The following is a 17,734-nucleotide window of genomic DNA, read 5'->3' as shown; positions in this document are numbered from 1 at the left end:
GAGCTAGAGTTAGAGAGCTAGAGTTAGAGAGCTAGAGTTAGAGAGCTAGAGTTGGAGAGCTAGAGTTGGAGAGCTAGAGTTGGAGAGCTAGAGTTAGAGAGCTAGAGTTGGAGAGCTAGAGTTAGAGAGTTAGAGAGCTAGAGTTAGAGAGCTAGAGTTAGAGAGCTAGAGTTAGAGAGCTAGAGTTAGAGAGCTAGAGTTAGAGAGCTAGAGTTGGAGAGCTAGAGTTAGAGAGCTAGAGTTGGAGAGCTAGAGTTGGAGAGCTAGAGTTAGAGAGCTAGAGTTAGAGAGTTAGAGAGCTAGTTAGAGAGCTAGAGTTAGAGAGCTAGAGTTGGAGAGCTAGAGTTGGAGAGCTAGAGTTAGAGAGCTAGAGTTGGAGAGCTAGAGTTAGAGAGCTAGAGTTAGAGAGCTAGAGTTAGAGAGCTAGAGTTAGAGAGCTAGAGTTGGAGAGCTAGAGTTGGAGAGCTAGAGTTAGAGAGCTAGAGTTAGAGAGCTAGAGTTGGAGAGCTAGAGTTAGAGAGCTAGAGTTAGAGAGCTAGAGTTAGAGAGCTAGAGTTGGAGAGCTAGAGTTAGAGAGCTAGAGTTAGAGAGCTAGAGTTGGAGAGCTAGAGTTGGAGAGCTAGAGTTGGAGAGCTAGAGTTAGAGAGCTAGAGTTAGAGAGCTAGAGTTGAGAGCTAGAGTTGGAGAGCTAGAGTTGGAGAGCTAGAGTTAGAGAGCTAGAGAGTTGGAGAGAGAGCTAGAGAGTTAGAGAGCTAGAGTTGGAGAGCTAGAGTTGGAGAGCTAGAGTTAGAGAGAGAGCTAGAGTTAGAGAGCTAGAGTTAGAGAGCTAGAGTTAGAGAGAGTTAGAGTTGGAGAGCTAGAGTTGGAGAGCTAGAGTTAGAGAGCTAGAGTTAGAGAGCTAGAGTTAGAGAGCTAGAGTTGGAGAGCTAGAGTTGGAGAGCTAGAGTTAGAGAGCTAGAGTTAGAGAGCTAGAGTTAGAGAGCTAGAGTTGGAGAGCTAGAGTTAGAGAGCTAGAGTTGGAGAGCTAGAGTTGGAGAGCTAGAGTTGGAGAGCTAGAGTTAGAGAGCTAGAGTTAGAGAGCTAGAGTTAGAGAGCTAGAGTTGGAGAGCTAGAGTTGGAGAGCTAGAGTTAGAGAGCTAGAGTTAGAGAGCTAGAGTTAGAGAGCTAGAGTTGGAGAGCTAGAGTTAGAGAGCTAGAGTTGGAGAGTTAGAGTTAGAGTTAGAGAGCTAGAGTTGGAGAGCTAGAGTTGGAGAGCTAGAGTTAGAGAGCTAGAGAGCTAGAGTTAGAGAGCTAGAGTTGGAGAGCTAGAGTTGGAGAGCTAGAGTTAGAGAGCTAGAGTTAGAGAGCTAGAGTTAGAGAGCTAGAGTTGGAGAGCTAGAGTTGGAGAGCTAGAGTTAGAGAGCTAGAGTTGGAGAGCTAGAGTTGGAGAGCTAGAGTTAGAGAGCTAGAGTTAGAGAGCTAGAGTTAGAGAGCTAGAGTTAGAGAGCTAGAGTTGGAGAGCTAGAGTTGGAGAGCTAGAGTTAGAGAGCTAGAGTTAGAGAGCTAGAGTTGGAGAGCTAGAGTTGGAGAGCTAGAGTTAGAGAGCTAGAGTTAGAGAGCTAGAGTTAGAGAGCTAGAGTTGGAGAGCTAGAGTTGGAGAGCTAGAGTTGGAGAGCTAGAGTTGGAGAGCTAGAGTTAGAGAGCTAGAGTTAGAGAGCTAGAGTTAGAGAGCTAGAGTTGGAGAGCTAGAGTTGGAGAGCTAGAGTTAGAGAGAGTTAGAGAGCTAGAGTTAGAGAGCTAGAGTTGGAGAGCTAGAGTTAGAGCTAGAGTTAGAGAGCTAGAGTTGGAGAGCTAGAGTTGGAGAGCTAGAGAGCTAGAGTTGGAGAGCTAGAGTTAGAGAGCTAGAGTTAGAGAGCTAGAGTTAGAGAGCTAGAGTTGGAGAGCTAGAGTTGGAGAGCTAGAGTTAGAGAGCTAGAGTTGGAAGGCTAGAGTTAGAGAGCTAGAGTTGGAGAGCTAGAGTTAGAGAGCTAGAGTTAGAGAGCTAGAGTTGGAGAGCTAGAGTTAGAGAGCTAGAGTTAGAGAGCTAGAGTTGGAGAGCTAGAGTTAGAGAGCTAGAGTTAGAGAGCTAGAGTTAGAGAGCTAGAGTTGGAGAGCTAGAGTTGAGAGAGCTAGAGTTGGAGAGCTAGAGTTAGAGAGCTAGAGTTGGAGAGCTAGAGTTGGAGAGCTAGAGTTAGAGAGCTAGAGTTAGAGAGCTAGAGTTGGAGAGCTAGAGTTGGAGAGCTAGAGTTGGAGAGCTAGAGTTAGAGAGCTAGAGTTGGAGAGCTAGAGTTGGAGAGCTAGAGTTAGAGAGCTAGAGTTAGAGAGCTAGAGTTAGAGAGCTAGAGTTAGAGAGCTAGAGTTAGAGAGCTAGAGTTAGAGAGCTAGAGTTAGAGAGCTAGAGTTAGAGAGCTAGAGTTAGAGAGCTAGAGTTGGAGAGCTAGAGTTGGAGAGAGAGTTAGAGTTAGAGAGCTAGAGTTAGAGAGCTAGAGTTGAGAGCTAGAGTTGGAGAGAGAGTTAGAGAGCTAGAGTTAGAGAGCTAGAGTTAGAGAGCTAGAGTTAGAGAGCTAGAGTTAGAGAGCTAGAGGAGAGCTAGAGTTAGAGAGCTAGAGTTAGAGAGCTAGAGTTAGAGAGCTAGAGTTGGAGAGCTAGAGTTAGAGAGCTAGAGTTGGAGAGCTAGAGTTAGAGAGCTAGAGTTAGAGAGCTAGAGTTAGAGAGCTAGAGTTAGAGAGCTAGAGTTAGAGAGCTAGAGTTGGAGAGCTAGAGTTAGAGAGCTAGAGTTAGAGAGCTAGAGTTGGAGAGCTAGAGTTGAGAGCTAGAGTTAGAGAGCTAGAGTTGGAGAGCTAGAGTTGGAGAGCTAGAGTTAGAGAGCTAGAGTTAGAGAGCTAGAGTTAGAGAGCTAGAGTTGGAGAGCTAGAGTAGAGAGAGCTAGAGTTGGAGAGCTAGAGTTAGAGAGCTAGAGCTAGAGTTGGAGAGCTAGAGTTAGAGAGCTAGAGTTGGAGAGCTAGAGTTGGAGAGCTAGAGTTGGAGAGCTAGAGTTGGAGAGCTAGAGTTAGAGAGCTAGAGTTAGAGAGCTAGAGTTGGAGAGCTAGAGTTAGAGAGCTAGAGTTGGAGAGCTAGAGTTGGAGAGCTAGAGTTAGAGAGTTAGAGAGCTAGAGTTAGAGAGCTAGAGTTAGAGAGCTAGAGTTGGAGAGCTAGAGTTAGAGAGCTAGAGTTAGAGAGCTAGAGTTGGAGAGCTAGAGTTAGAGAGCTAGAGTTAGAGAGCTAGAGTTAGAGAGCTAGAGTTGGAGAGCTAGAGTTAGAGAGCTAGAGTTGGAGAGCTAGAGTTAGAGAGCTAGTTAGAGAGCTAGAGTTAGAGAGCTAGAGTTAGAGAGCTAGAGTTGGAGAGCTAGAGTTAGAGAGCTAGAGTTAGAGAGCTAGAGTTAGAGAGCTAGAGTTAGAGAGCTAGAGTTGGAGAGCTAGAGTTAGAGAGCTAGAGTTGGAGAGCTAGAGTTAGAGAGTTAGAGAGCTAGAGTTGGAGAGCTAGAGTTGGAGAGCTAGAGTTAGAGAGCTAGAGTTAGAGAGCTAGAGTTAGAGAGCTAGAGTTAGAGAGCTAGAGTTAGAGAGCTAGAGTTAGAGAGCTAGAGTTGGAGAGCTAGAGTTAGAGAGCTAGAGTTGGAAGGCTAGAGTTAGAGAGCTAGAGTTAGAGAGCTAGAGTTAGAGAGAGCTAGAGTTGGAGAGCTAGAGTTAGAGAGCTAGAGTTGGAGAGCTAGAGTTGGAGAGCTAGAGTTGGAGAGTTAGAGTTAGGAGAGAGAGCTAGAGTTAGAGAGCTAGAGTTAGAGAGCTAGAGAGAGCTAGAGAGAGCTAGAGTTGGAGAGCTAGAGTTGGAGAGCTAGAGTTAGAGAGCTAGAGTTAGAGAGCTAGAGTTGGAGAGCTAGAGTTAGAGAGCTAGAGTTAGAGAGCTAGAGTTGGAGAGCTAGAGTTGGAGAGCTAGAGTTAGAGAGCTAGAGTGAGAGAGCTAGAGTTGGAGAGCTAGAGTTGGAGAGCTAGAGTTAGAGAGCTAGAGTTGGAGAGCTAGAGTTAGAGAGCTAGAGTTAGAGAGTTAGAGAGCTAGAGAGCTAGAGTTGGAGAGCTAGAGTTGGAGAGCTAGAGTTGGAGAGCTAGAGTTGGAGAGCTAGAGTTAGAGAGCTAGAGTTAGAGAGCTAGAGTTGGAGAGCTAGAGTTGGAGAGCTAGAGTTGGAGAGCTAGAGTTAGAGAGCTAGAGTTGGAGAGCTAGAGTTAGAGAGCTAGAGTTAGAGAGCTAGAGTTAGAGAGCTAGAGTTAGAGAGCTAGAGTTAGAGAGCTAGAGTTAGAGAGTTAGAGCTAGAGTTAGAGAGCTAGAGTTAGAGAGCTAGAGTTAGAGAGCTAGAGTTGGAGAGCTAGAGTTGGAGAGCTAGAGTTAGAGAGCTAGAGTTGGAGAGCTAGAGTTGGAGAGCTAGAGTTGGAGAGCTAGAGTTAGAGAGCTAGAGTTGGAGAGTTAGAGAGCTAGAGTTAGAGAGCTAGAGTTGGAGAGCTAGAGTTGGAGAGCTAGAGTTAGAGAGCTAGAGTTGGAAGGCTAGAGTTAGAGAGCTAGAGTTGGAGAGCTAGAGTTAGAGAGCTAGAGTTAGAGAGCTAGAGTTAGAGCTAGAGTTAGAGAGCTAGAGTTAGAGAGCTAGAGTTAGAGAGCTAGAGTTGGAGAGCTAGAGTTGGAGAGCTAGAGTTGGAGAGCTAGAGTTAGAGAGCTAGAGTTGGAGAGCTAGAGTTGGAGAGCTAGAGTTGGAGAGCTAGAGTTAGAGAGCTAGAGTTAGAGAGCTAGAGTTAGAGAGCTAGAGTTGGAGAGCTAGAGTTAGAGAGCTAGAGTTAGAGAGCTAGAGTTAGAGAGCTAGAGTTAGAGAGCTAGAGTTGGAGAGCTAGAGTTGGAGAGCTAGAGTTAGAGAGCTAGAGTTAGAGAGCTAGAGTTGGAGAGCTAGAGTTAGAGAGCTAGAGTTAGAGAGCTAGAGTTGGAGAGCTAGAGTTGGAGAGCTAGAGTTGGAGAGTTAGAGAGCTAGAGTTAGAGAGCTAGAGTTGGAGAGCTAGAGTTGGAGAGCTAGAGTTAGAGAGCTAGAGTTAGAGAGCTAGAGTTGGAGAGCTAGAGTTGGAGAGCTAGAGTTAGAGAGCTAGAGTTAGAGAGCTAGAGTTAGAGAGCTAGAGTTAGAGAGCTAGAGTTAGAGAGAGCTAGAGTTGGAGAGAGAGCTAGAGTTAGAGAGCTAGCTAGAGTTAGAGAGCTAGAGTTGGAGAGCTAGAGTTGGAGAGCTAGAGTTAGAGAGCTAGAGTTAGAGAGCTAGAGTTGGAGAGCTAGAGTTGGAGAGCTAGAGTTAGAGAGCTAGAGTTAGAGAGTTAGAGAGTTAGAGAGCTAGAGTTGGAGAGCTAGAGTTGGAGAGCTAGAGTTAGAGAGCTAGAGTTAGAGAGCTAGAGTTAGAGAGCTAGAGTTGGAGAGCTAGAGTTAGAGAGTTAGAGAGCTAGAGTTGGAGAGCTAGAGTTAGAGAGCTAGAGTTAGAGAGCTAGAGTTGGAGAGCTAGAGTTAGAGAGCTAGAGTTAGAGAGCTAGAGTTAGAGAGCTAGAGTTGGAGAGCTAGAGTTGGAGAGCTAGAGTTAGAGAGCTAGAGTTAGAGAGCTAGAGTTAGAGAGCTAGAGTTAGAGAGCTAGAGTTAGAGAGATAGAGTTAGAGAGCTAGAGTTAGAGAGCTAGAGTTGGAGAGCTAGAGTTGGAGAGCTAGAGTTAGAGAGCTAGAGTTAGAGAGCTAGAGTTAGAGAGCTAGAGTTAGAGAGCTAGAGTTAGAGAGCTAGAGTTAGAGAGCTAGAGTTAGAGAGCTAGAGTTAGAGAGCTAGAGTTGGAGAGCTAGAGTTAGAGAGCTAGAGTTGGAGAGCTAGAGTTAGAGAGTTAGAGAGCTAGAGTTAGAGAGCTAGAGTTGGAGAGCTAGAGTTAGAGAGCTAGAGTTAGAGAGCTAGAGTTAGAGAGCTAGAGTTAGAGAGCTAGAGTTGGAGAGCTAGAGTTAGCTAGAGTTAGAGCTAGAGTTAGAGAGCTAGAGTTAGAGAGCTAGAGTTGGAGAGCTAGAGTTGGAGAGCTAGAGTTGGAGAGCTAGAGTTAGAGAGCTAGAGTTAGAGAGCTAGAGAGTTAGAGAGCTAGAGTTAGAGAGCTAGAGTTGAGAGCTAGAGTTAGAGAGCTAGAGTTAGAGAGCTAGAGTTAGAGAGCTAGAGTTAGAGAGCTAGAGTTGGAGAGCTAGAGTTGGAGAGCTAGAGTTAGAGAGCTAGAGTTAGAGAGCTAGAGTTAGAGAGCTAGAGTTGGAGAGCTAGAGTTAGAGAGCTAGAGTTAGAGAGCTAGAGTTAGAGAGCTAGAGTTGGAGAGCTAGAGAGTTAGAGAGCTAGAGTTAGAGAGCTAGAGTTAGAGAGCTAGAGTTGAGAGAGCTAGAGTTGGAGAGCTAGAGTTGGAGAGCTAGAGTTGGAGAGCTAGAGTTAGAGAGCTAGAGTTGGAGAGCTAGAGTTAGAGAGCTAGAGCTAGAGTTAGAGAGCTAGAGTTGGAGAGCTAGAGTTGGAGAGCTAGAGTTAGAGAGCTAGAGTTAGAGAGCTAGAGTTAGAGAGCTAGAGTTGGAGAGAGCTAGAGTTAGAGAGCTAGAGTTGGAGAGCTAGAGTTAGAGAGTTAGAGAGCTTAGAGAGCTAGAGTTGGAGAGTTAGAGAGTTAGAGAGCTAGAGTTGGAGAGCTAGAGTTAGAGAGCTAGAGTTAGAGAGCTAGAGTTGGAGAGCTAGAGTTGGAGAGCTAGAGTTAGAGAGCTAGAGTTGGAGAGCTAGAGTTGGAGAGCTAGAGTTGGAGAGCTAGAGTTAGAGAGCTAGAGTTAGAGAGCTAGAGTTGGAGAGCTAGAGTTGGAGAGCTAGAGTTGGAGAGCTAGAGTTAGAGAGCTAGAGTTAGAGAGCTAGAGTTAGAGAGCTAGAGTTGGAGAGCTAGAGTTAGAGAGCTAGAGTTAGAGAGCTAGAGTTAGAGAGCTAGAGTTAGAGAGCTAGAGTTAGAGAGCTAGAGTTAGAGAGCTAGAGTTGGAGAGCTAGAGTTAGAGAGCTAGAGTTAGAGAGCTAGAGTTGGAGAGCTAGAGTTGAGAGCTAGAGTTAGAGAGCTAGAGTTAGAGAGCTAGAGTTAGAGAGCTAGAGTTGGAGAGCTAGAGTTAGAGAGCTAGAGTTAGAGAGCTAGAGTTGGAGAGCTAGAGTTAGAGAGCTAGAGTTGGAGAGCTAGAGTTGGAGAGCTAGAGTTGGAGAGCTAGAGTTAGAGAGCTAGAGTTGGAGAGCTAGAGTTAGAGAGCTAGAGTTAGAGAGCTAGAGTGAGAGAGCTAGAGTTGGAGAGCTAGAGTTGGAGAGCTAGAGTTAGAGAGCTAGAGTTAGAGAGCTAGAGTTGGAGAGCTAGAGTTAGAGAGCTAGAGTTAGAGAGCTAGAGTGAGAGAGCTAGAGTTGGAGAGCTAGAGTTGGAGAGCTAGAGTTGGAGAGCTAGAGTTAGAGAGCTAGAGTTAGAGAGCTAGAGTTAGAGAGCTAGAGTTAGAGAGCTAGAGTTAGAGAGTTAGAGAGCTAGAGTTAGAGAGCTAGAGTTGGAGAGCTAGAGTTGGAGAGCTAGAGTTAGAGAGCTAGAGTTAGAGAGCTAGAGTTGGAGAGCTAGAGTTGGAGAGCTAGAGTTGGAGAGCTAGAGTTGGAGAGCTAGAGTTGGAGAGCTAGAGTTAGAGAGCTAGAGTTAGAGAGCTAGAGTTGGAGAGCTAGAGTTGGAGAGCTAGAGTTGGAGAGCTAGAGTTAGAGAGCTAGAGTTAGAGAGCTAGAGTTGGAGAGCTAGAGTTAGAGAGCTAGAGTTAGAGAGCTAGAGTTGGAGAGCTAGAGTTGGAGAGCTAGAGTTAGAAGCTAGAGTTAGAGAGCTAGAGTTGGAGAGCTAGAGTTGGAGAGCTAGAGTTAGAGAGCTAGAGTTGGAGAGCTAGAGTTAGAGAGCTAGAGTTAGAGAGCTAGAGTTGGAGAGCTAGAGTTAGAGAGCTAGAGTTAGAGAGCTAGAGTTGGAGAGCTAGAGTTGGAGAGCTAGAGTTGGAGAGCTAGAGTTAGAGAGCTAGAGTTGGAGAGCTAGAGTTAGAGAGCTAGAGTTGGAGAGCTAGAGTTAGAGAGCTAGAGTTAGAGAGCTAGAGTTGGAGAGCTAGAGTTAGAGAGCTAGAGTTGGAGAGCTAGAGTTAGAGAGCTAGAGTTGGAGAGCTAGAGTTGGAGAGCTAGAGTTAGAGAGCTAGAGTTAGAGAGCTAGAGTTAGAGAGCTAGAGTTAGAGAGCTAGAGTTGGAGAGCTAGAGTTAGAGAGCTAGAGTTAGAGAGCTAGAGTTAGAGAGCTAGAGTTAGAGAGCTAGAGTTGGAGAGCTAGAGTTAGAGCTAGAGTTAGAGCTAGAGTTAGAGAGCTAGAGTTGGAGAGCTAGAGTTGGAGAGCTAGAGTTGGAGAGCTAGAGTTAGAGAGCTAGAGTTAGAGAGCTAGAGTTAGAGAGCTAGAGTTGGAGAGCTAGAGTTGGAGAGCTAGAGTTGGAGAGCTAGAGTTAGAGAGCTAGAGTTGGAGAGCTAGAGTTGGAGAGCTAGAGTTAGAGAGCTAGAGTTAGAGAGCTAGAGTTGGAGAGCTAGAGTTAGAGAGCTAGAGTTGGAGAGCTAGAGTTGGAGAGCTAGAGTTGGAGAGCTAGAGTTAGAGAGCTAGAGTTAGAGAGCTAGAGTTGGAGAGCTAGAGTTGGAGAGCTAGAGTTAGAGCTAGAGTTAGAGAGCTAGAGTTAGAGAGCTAGAGTTAGAGAGCTAGAGTTAGAGAGCTAGAGTTAGAGAGCTAGAGTTAGAGAGCTAGAGTTGGAGAGCTAGAGTTAGAGAGCTAGAGTTGGAGAGCTAGAGTTGGAGAGCTAGAGTTGGAGAGCTAGAGTTAGAGAGCTAGAGTTAGAGAGTTAGAGAGCTAGAGTTAGAGAGCTAGAGTTGGAGAGCTAGAGTTAGAGAGCTAGAGTTAGAGAGCTAGAGTTGGAGAGCTAGAGTTGGAGAGCTAGAGTTAGAGAGCTAGAGTTAGAGAGCTAGAGTTGGAGAGCTAGAGTTGGAGAGCTAGAGTTAGAGAGCTAGAGTTAGAGAGCTAGAGTTAGAGAGCTAGAGTTAGAGAGCTAGAGTTAGAGAGCTAGAGTTAGAGTTAGAGAGCTAGAGTTAGAGAGCTAGAGTTGGAGAGCTAGAGTTAGAGAGCTAGAGTTAGAGAGCTAGAGTTAGAGAGCTAGAGTTAGAGAGCTAGAGTTGGAGAGCTAGAGTTGGAGAGCTAGAGTTGGAGAGCTAGAGTTAGAGAGCTAGAGTTAGAGAGCTAGAGTTAGAGAGCTAGAGTTAGAGAGCTAGAGTTAGAGAGCTAGAGTTAGAGAGCTAGAGTTAGAGAGCTAGAGTTAGAGAGCTAGAGTTGGAGAGCTAGAGTTAGAGAGCTACAGTTAGAGAGCTAGAGTTAGAGAGCTAGAGTTAGAGAGCTACAGTTAGAGAGCTAGAGTTAGAGAGCTAGAGTTGGAGAGCTAGAGTTAGAGAGTTAGAGAGCTAGAGTTAGAGAGCTAGAGTTGGAGAGCTAGAGTTAGAGAGCTAGAGTTAGAGAGCTAGAGTTAGAGAGCTAGAGTTAGAGAGCTAGAGTTAGAGAGCTAGAGTTGGAGAGCTAGAGTTAGAGAGCTAGAGTTGGAGAGCTAGAGTTGGAGAGCTAGAGTTGGAGAGCTAGAGTTGGAGAGCTAGAGTTAGAGAGCTAGAGTTGGAGAGCTAGAGTTAGAGAGCTAGAGTTAGAGAGCTAGAGTTGGAGAGCTAGAGTTAGAGAGCTAGAGTTAGAGAGCTAGAGTTGGAGAGCTAGAGTTAGAGAGCTAGAGTTGGAGAGCTAGAGTTAGAGAGCTAGAGTTAGAGAGCTAGAGTTAGAGAGCTAGAGTTAGAGAGCTAGAGTTAGAGAGCTAGAGTTGGAGAGCTAGAGTTAGAGAGTTAGAGAGCTAGAGTTGGAGAGCTAGAGTTGGAAGGCTAGAGTTAGAGAGCTAGAGTTAGAGAGCTAGAGTTGGAGAGCTAGAGTTGGAGAGCTAGAGTTAGAGAGCTAGAGTTAGAGAGCTAGAGTTAGCTAGAGTTAGAGAGCTAGAGTTGGAGAGCTAGAGTTGGAGAGCTAGAGTTGGAGAGCTAGAGTTAGAGAGCTAGAGTTAGAGAGCTAGAGTTGGAGAGCTAGAGTTAGAGAGCTAGAGTTAGAGAGCTAGAGTTGGAGAGCTAGAGTTGGAGAGCTAGAGTTGGAGAGCTAGAGTTGGAGAGCTAGAGTTGGAGAGCTAGAGTTAGAGAGCTAGAGTTAGAGAGCTAGAGTTAGAGAGCTAGAGTTGGAGAGCTAGAGTTAGAGAGCTAGAGTTGGAGAGCTAGAGTTAGAGAGCTAGAGTTAGAGAGCTAGAGTTAGAGAGCTAGAGTTAGAGAGCTAGAGTTAGAGAGCTAGAGTTAGAGAGCTAGAGTTGGAGAGCTAGAGTTAGAGAGCTAGAGTTAGAGAGCTAGAGTTAGAGAGCTAGAGTTGGAGAGCTAGAGTTAGAGAGCTAGAGTTAGAGAGCTAGAGTTGGAGAGCTAGAGTTAGAGAGCTAGAGTTAGAGAGCTAGAGTTGGAGAGCTAGAGTTGGAGAGCTAGAGTTAGAGAGCTAGAGTTAGAGAGCTAGAGTTGGAGAGCTAGAGTTAGAGAGCTAGAGTTAGAGAGCTAGAGTTGAGAGCTAGAGTTAGAGAGCTAGAGTTGGAGAGCTAGAGTTAGAGAGCTAGAGTTGGAGAGCTAGAGTTAGAGAGCTAGAGTTAGAGAGTTAGAGAGCTAGAGTTGGAGAGCTAGAGTTGGAGAGCTAGAGTTGGAGAGCTAGAGTTAGAGAGCTAGAGTTAGAGAGCTAGAGTTAGAGAGCTAGAGTTAGAGAGCTAGAGTTGGAGAGCTAGAGTTGGAGAGCTAGAGTTAGAGAGCTAGAGTTGGAGAGCTAGAGTTAGAGAGCTAGAGTTGGAGAGCTAGAGTTGGAGAGCTAGAGTTAGAGAGCTAGAGTTGGAAGGCTAGAGTTAGAGAGCTAGAGTTGGAGAGCTAGAGTTAGAGAGCTAGAGTTGGAGAGCTAGAGTTGGAGAGCTAGAGTTGGAGAGCTAGAGTTAGAGAGCTAGAGTTGGAGAGCTAGAGTTAGAGAGCTAGAGTTGGAGAGCTAGAGTTAGAGAGCTAGAGTTAGAGAGCTAGAGTTAGAGAGCTAGAGTTGGAGAGCTAGAGTTGGAGAGCTAGAGTTAGAGAGCTAGAGTTAGAGAGCTAGAGTTAGAGAGCTAGAGTTGGAGAGCTAGAGTTGGAGAGCTAGAGTTGGAGAGCTAGAGTTGGAGAGCTAGAGTTAGAGAGCTAGAGTTGGAGAGCTAGAGTTGGAGAGCTAGAGTTAGAGAGCTAGAGTTAGAGAGCTAGAGTTAGAGAGCTAGAGTTAGAGAGCTAGAGTTAGAGAGCTAGAGTTGGAGAGCTAGAGTTGGAGAGCTAGAGTTAGAGAGCTAGAGTTAGAGAGCTAGAGTTGGAGAGCTAGAGTTAGAGAGCTAGAGTTAGAGAGCTAGAGTTAGAGTTAGAGAGCTAGAGTTAGAGAGCTAGAGTTGGAGAGCTAGAGTTGGAGAGCTAGAGTTAGAGAGCTAGAGTTAGAGAGCTAGAGTTAGAGAGCTAGAGTTAGAGAGCTAGAGTTGGAGAGCTAGAGTTAGAGAGCTAGAGTTGGAGAGCTAGAGTTGGAGAGCTAGAGTTAGAGAGCTAGAGTTAGAGAGCTAGAGTTGGAGAGCTAGAGTTAGAGAGCTAGAGTTAGAGAGCTAGAGTTGGAGAGCTAGAGTTGGAGAGAGAGTTAGAGAGCTAGAGTTAGAGAGCTAGAGTTGGAGAGCTAGAGTTAGAGAGCTAGAGTTAGAGAGAGCTAGAGTTAGAGAGCTAGAGTTAGAGAGCTAGAGTTGGAGAGCTAGAGTTGGAGAGCTAGAGTTAGAGAGCTAGAGTTAGAGAGCTAGAGTTGGAGAGCTAGAGTTGGAGAGCTAGAGTTAGAGAGCTAGAGTTAGAGAGCTAGAGTTAGAGAGCTAGAGTTGGAGAGCTAGAGTTAGAGAGCTAGAGTTAGAGAGCTAGAGTTAGAGAGCTAGAGTTAGAGAGCTAGAGTTAGAGAGCTAGAGTTGGAGAGCTAGAGTTGGAGAGCTAGAGTTGGAGAGCTAGAGTTGAGAGAGCTAGCTAGAGTTAGAGAGCTAGAGTTAGAGAGCTAGAGTTAGAGAGCTAGAGTTAGAGAGCTAGAGTTAGAGAGCTAGAGTTAGAGAGCTAGAGTTAGAGAGCTAGAGTTAGAGAGCTAGAGTTAGAGAGCTAGAGTTGGAGAGCTAGAGTTAGAGAGCTAGAGTTAGAGAGCTAGAGTTAGAGAGCTAGAGTTGGAGAGCTAGAGAGAGCTAGAGTTAGAGCTAGAGTTAGAGAGCTAGAGTTAGAGAGCTAGAGTTAGAGAGCTAGAGTTAGAGAGCTAGAGTTAGAGAGCTAGAGTTAGAGAGCTAGAGTTGGAGAGCTAGAGTTAGAGAGCTAGAGTTGGAGAGCTAGAGTTAGAGAGCTAGAGTTGGAGAGCTAGAGTTAGAGAGCTAGAGTTGGAGAGCTAGAGTTAGAGAGCTAGAGTTAGAGAGCTAGAGTTAGAGAGCTAGAGTTAGAGAGCTAGAGTTGGAGAGCTAGAGTTGGAGAGCTAGAGTTAGAGAGCTAGAGTTAGAGAGCTAGAGTTGGAGAGCTAGAGTTGGAGAGCTAGAGTTAGAGAGCTAGAGTTAGAGAGTTAGAGAGCTAGAGTTAGAGAGCTAGAGTTGGAGAGCTAGAGTTAGAGAGCTAGAGTTGGAAGGCTAGAGTTAGAGAGCTAGAGTTGGAGAGCTAGAGTTGGAGAGCTAGAGTTAGAGAGCTAGAGTTAGAGAGCTAGAGTTGGAGAGCTAGAGTTAGAGAGCTAGAGTTGGAGAGCTAGAGTTAGAGAGCTAGAGTTAGAGAGCTAGAGTTAGAGAGCTAGAGTTAGAGAGCTAGAGTTAGAGAGCTAGAGTAGAGGAGAGCTAGAGTTAGAGAGCTAGAGAGCTAGAGGAGTTGGAGAGCTAGAGTTAGAGAGCTAGAGTTAGAGAGCTAGAGTTGGAGAGCTAGAGTTAGAGAGAGAGCTAGAGTTAGAGAGCTAGAGTTGGAGAGCTAGAGTTAGAGAGCTAGAGAGTAGAGTTAGAGAGCTAGAGTTAGAGAGCTAGAGTTGGAGAGCTAGAGTTGGAGAGCTAGAGTTAGAGAGCTAGAGTTAGATAGCTAGAGTTGGAGAGCTAGAGTTGGAGAGCTAGAGTTGGAGAGCTAGAGTTGGAGAGCTAGAGTTGGAGAGCTAGAGTTAGAGAGCTAGAGTTAGAGAGCTAGAGTTGGAGAGCTAGAGTTAGAGAGCTACAGTTAGAGAGCTAGAGTTAGAGAGCTACAGTTAGAGAGCTACAGTTAGAGAGCTACAGTTAGAGAGCTAGAGTTGGAGAGCTAGAGTTAGGGAGCTAGAGTTGGCAAAAAGCCAGTTGGAGTGTTTGCCCCTTCACAAGCCAAAGCGAATCGTTGGTTTCGACAAATAACAAATATTGAGTTGAAGTTTATGTAAACGTGCTATTTAAAAAAACATTGATTTTGACTGACTGTGTACCTCAATGTCTTCCCCAGATTCCTGTGTGCAGCTGGACTGGAATAGAACTCTCACAGGCAAAATTATGCATCCTAAAATGAAGTGGCTGTTTCTGATCCAACTACTGCTGATTGAACAGTCTCTGTGTAGGACACCAACTCCCCCTGCTCTGAAGAACACTCCGGCCTTCAAGACCTCTGTCTTAGGGGAGGGGGACACTATCAAAAAGGGGAAGCAGTTGCTCCTTGGGTCCCAGACCCAGCTTGGGCTTCCATTAGGTGCAGCGGAGAGTGCGGCCCCTGAAGAGTGGGTGGTGCAGGATGAGGCCAGGGCACAGTCTGCTCAGCGTGTCGTCACCACGCTCAAGGCCAAGCTGCAGGGCAGAATCCTCATCCAGGCCAACACCAGCTGTGAGGAGTTGCTGTCTGCCTCCACCCTGCAGGACCCCTCCTCCGCCCTGTTGCCCCGGGAGCTCCTGGGCCTCTCCCTAGTGCCCGTGCTGGTGGTGGCAGGCTGTCCCCGGGAGGCCCAGACCCTGGTGCTCAGGCTGTACAACCTGCTGGGAGTGGAGGACACTGAGGAGCTCCTCATAGAGGTGGAGAGTCTGATGGCGAGTGGAGCACCCCATCCCAGAGCCACAACAACCCCTGCCTCACATGTGGGGAAGGTCCAAGCAGAGCGCCACCTCCAGGCAGTGATGTTCAACATCCAGCAGCTGGCCAGGGCTGGGGAGGGCCATAGGGGACAGGGGGCCTCTGGAAAGGGGAAGCAAGAGCAGTGTCAGGGCTGGACCAGGGTGAATGGGACCCTGCTGTTAGGGGATGCGATGGAGGGAGCCACAGGGGGGCTGGAGGAGGCGATAAGGGCCTGTGAGAGCCAAGGGTCCATGTGTGCGGGTGTGTCCCGTAACAGAGGGCAGTACCAGGCAGTTCTGAAGCCAGGCAGCCGGGTGGTGCCTTCTGAGGACTCTGACTCAGAATGCTGGATTCGACAGTGCCAGGTGCAGGAGGAGAAGTCACCTGTGGCCTCAGGGCAGCGGGCGGGGCGGGCGCGGCGCAGCCCCCAGCGGAACTGCGTCAACAAGAAGGAGGAGCGGGTGTACAACGTGGTGGAGTGGATCCCTGTCGTCAGCACCCTTTACAACCTGGGCACGGCCGTCTACTACACCTCTGTCAACTGCTCCGAGATGGCCAAGGAGAGAGCCATCCTCAGCGCCGTCGACCTTGGCACAGACGCCCTTATGGCCGTCACTGGGGGAACAGTGGGTGTAGCGGGCTACGTTGCCGGGGCAGGCGTGAAGACGGGGGTGAAGGCTGGGATCAAGTACCTGCTGTCCTCCATGAAACAGCATGAGGACCTAATAGTTAATGAGTACAGTTGGGAGGAGGGAGTCATTACCATACAGTAAACAGCCAGTAGCCTGGTAGGTATTCAGATATGATTTTGCTTCAGCCAATGGCATCATAAAGAGATGTGGCGACCAGGAAGTGGTCTCAGGGAACCCCTGAGTCAACCCTCTTAGACCACCTTGACCTCTCCTCCACCCCATCCTCTCAACCCAAACCCCTTCTCTCCTCCTTCAGCATTATTGGTCAGGTCAGACTCAATTTCCACCTCTGATACTTCAAGTGCAGGGACTATTGTAATGGTACTACTAATCAGTTGATGTGTTGTTGTTCTGCCTCCTCTGGAAACAGATGGAGCAAAATTCAAGCTGGCTATTTGTAAAAATGTAAACTCATTGATTTATAAGCAACTTTTCATTGGCATGAAAGTGTGCAACTGCCCTTGAAAAAAATCATTGATTGATTAAATTATCATTCTAGCTAGTTGTTTTTTTACGACTACTTTTGAGTGTCTTCTTTGACCAAATCCATAACTTCATCATTATATCAGGTAAGAATGAGTCATGACTGATTGAATATAAACTTTTAGCTTAGTCATTGCAAAGGAATTCACAACACTTTTCCAGAGCCTTTCAATGTGTTTTTTTCACTGCAAATTGATTGGACAAAACACAGGTAGGGGAGAGGGGGTAAGTTGAGACATTTTTTACATTCTGCATCACTCCGTCAAGAGAAATATAGTATTCTTTTTAACAAAGATATCTACATATATTTCAGGATGTTGTGTATCCCTGGAAATAATCAGAATTCATGGAAAAATGAAAGTTTTTTTAAACATAGCTTGTCCAAAAAAAGGTATCTTGGCACAATTTACCCGGGTATGGGGTAATTTGAGCCACGAAAGGGAGTAAGTTAAGCCACCTACACATTTCTGTACTGAATTCAATATAACCACTACCTTTTTAAAAACATGTCTATCTTTATTTCCGAAACACAATTCAACACATTTTTTTGTCTTTGAATCATTTTAAGCATCTTTGAACACAGGCTTAAGACCTAACAAAGACTTTGTACTTTTTTTAAACACTTTTAACATGGGCCAGGCCCTGTTGTTACCTCATCTCCCAGCAATAATACCTTGCATTATGTCTGAGAAGAAAACTTGCTCAACTTGCCATTAGCTCAACCATTGCCCACACAGCTACAAGGATGCACTTTTATGCTAAGTTTAGGACCTCATATTGAAGTTTATAAAGACCCCAACTGATGTATAGAACAATCTCAAAATTATCTACTTTGGATTAGACTTGGTGAAAATTAGTTTTTTGGACCTAACTTGCTTACCTCCTTTTCCATGTGGTTTCTTCCATTACAGACTACATGAAATGATGACCTCCTCCTAAATATTGGTCAAATTATACATTTGTGTTTCCCAACAATGCAGAGAGAATTTTTTTTAATTTATTTTTTAAAATGATAACATGAGGAATGGGGCACCAGTACCGAGTCGATGTGCAGGGGTACCAGTTTTTATTTGATTTTTTATTTTATTTCACCTTTATTTAATCAGGTAGGCAAGTTGAGAACAAGTTCTCATTTACAATTGCGACCTGGCCAAGATAAAGCAAATCAGTTCGACACATACAACAACACAGAGTTACACATGGAGTAAAACAAACTTACAGTCAACAATACAGTAGAAACAAGTCTATATACGATGTGAGCAAATGAGGTGAGATAAGGGAGGCAAAGGCAAAAAAGGCCATGGTGGCAAAGTAAATACAATATAGCAAGTAAAACACTGCTATGGTATATTTGCACTGAAAGAATGTGCAAAATAGAAATAAAAATAATGGGGTGCAAAGGAGCAAAATAAATCAATTAAATAAATACAGTAGGGAAAGAGGTAGTTGTTTGGGCTAAATTATAGGTGGACTATGTACAGGTGCAGTAATCTGTGAGCTGCTCTGACAGCTGGTGCTTAAAGCTAGTGAGGGAGATACTTGTTTCCAGTTTCATAGATTTTTGTAGTTCGTTCCAGTCATTGGCAGTAGAGAACTGGAAGGAGAGGCAGCCAAAGAAAGAATTGGTTTTGGGGGTGACCAGAGAGATATACCTGCTGGAGCGCGTGCTACAGGTGGGTGATGCTATGGTGACCAGCGAGCTGAGATAAGGGGGGACTTTACCTAGCAGGGTCTTGTAGATGACATGGAGCCAGTGGGTTTGGCGACGAGTATGAAGCGAGGGCCAGCCAACGAGAGATTACAGGTCACAATGGTGGGTAGTATATGGGGTTTTGATGACAAAACAGATGGCACTGTGATAGACTGCATCCAATTTGTTGAGTAGGGTATTGGAGGCTATTTTGTAAATGACAACGCCGATGTCGAGGATTGGTAGGATGGCCAGTTTTACAAGGGTATGTTTGGCAGCATGAGTGAAGGATACTTTCTTGAGAAATAGGAAGCCAATTCTAGATTTAACTTTGGATTGGAGATGTTTGATGTGGGTCTGGAAGGAGCGTTTACAGTCTAACCAGACACCTAGGTATTTGTAGTTGTCCACGTATTCTAAGTCAGAGCCGTCCAGAGTAGTGATGTTGGACAGGCGGGCAGGTGCAGGCAGCGATCTGTTGAAGAGCACACATTTAGTTTTACTTGTATTTAAGAGCAATTGGAGGCCACGGAAGGAGAGTTCTATGGCATTGAAGCTTGCCTGGAGGGTTGTTAACACAGTGTCCAAAGAAGGGCCAGAAGTATACTGAATGGTGT

The 17,734-nt window shown here is 45.8% G+C and overlaps 1 protein-coding gene across 1 annotated transcript in view; it reads left to right on the top strand.

Annotated features, from left to right (window-relative positions):
* The window catches only part of apof (apolipoprotein F), a 38,035-nt gene extending 22,589 nt beyond the window's left edge, over positions 1-15,446 (top strand). Inside the window, exon 2 of the mRNA XM_029677608.2 lies at positions 13,656-15,446. Coding sequence (XP_029533468.1) covers positions 13,703-15,025 — 1,323 coding nt within the window. The 5' untranslated portion in view covers positions 13,656-13,702 and the 3' untranslated portion in view covers positions 15,026-15,446. The remainder of the gene's footprint in view (positions 1-13,655) is intronic.
* The last annotated feature ends 2,288 nt before the right edge of the window (positions 15,447-17,734 follow it).

Source organism: Oncorhynchus nerka, linkage group LG2, assembly GCF_034236695.1.
Source record: "Oncorhynchus nerka isolate Pitt River linkage group LG2, Oner_Uvic_2.0, whole genome shotgun sequence".
NCBI lineage: Eukaryota > Metazoa > Chordata > Actinopteri > Salmoniformes > Salmonidae > Oncorhynchus > Oncorhynchus nerka.
This window is presented reverse-complemented; position numbering and strand designations above follow the sequence as displayed.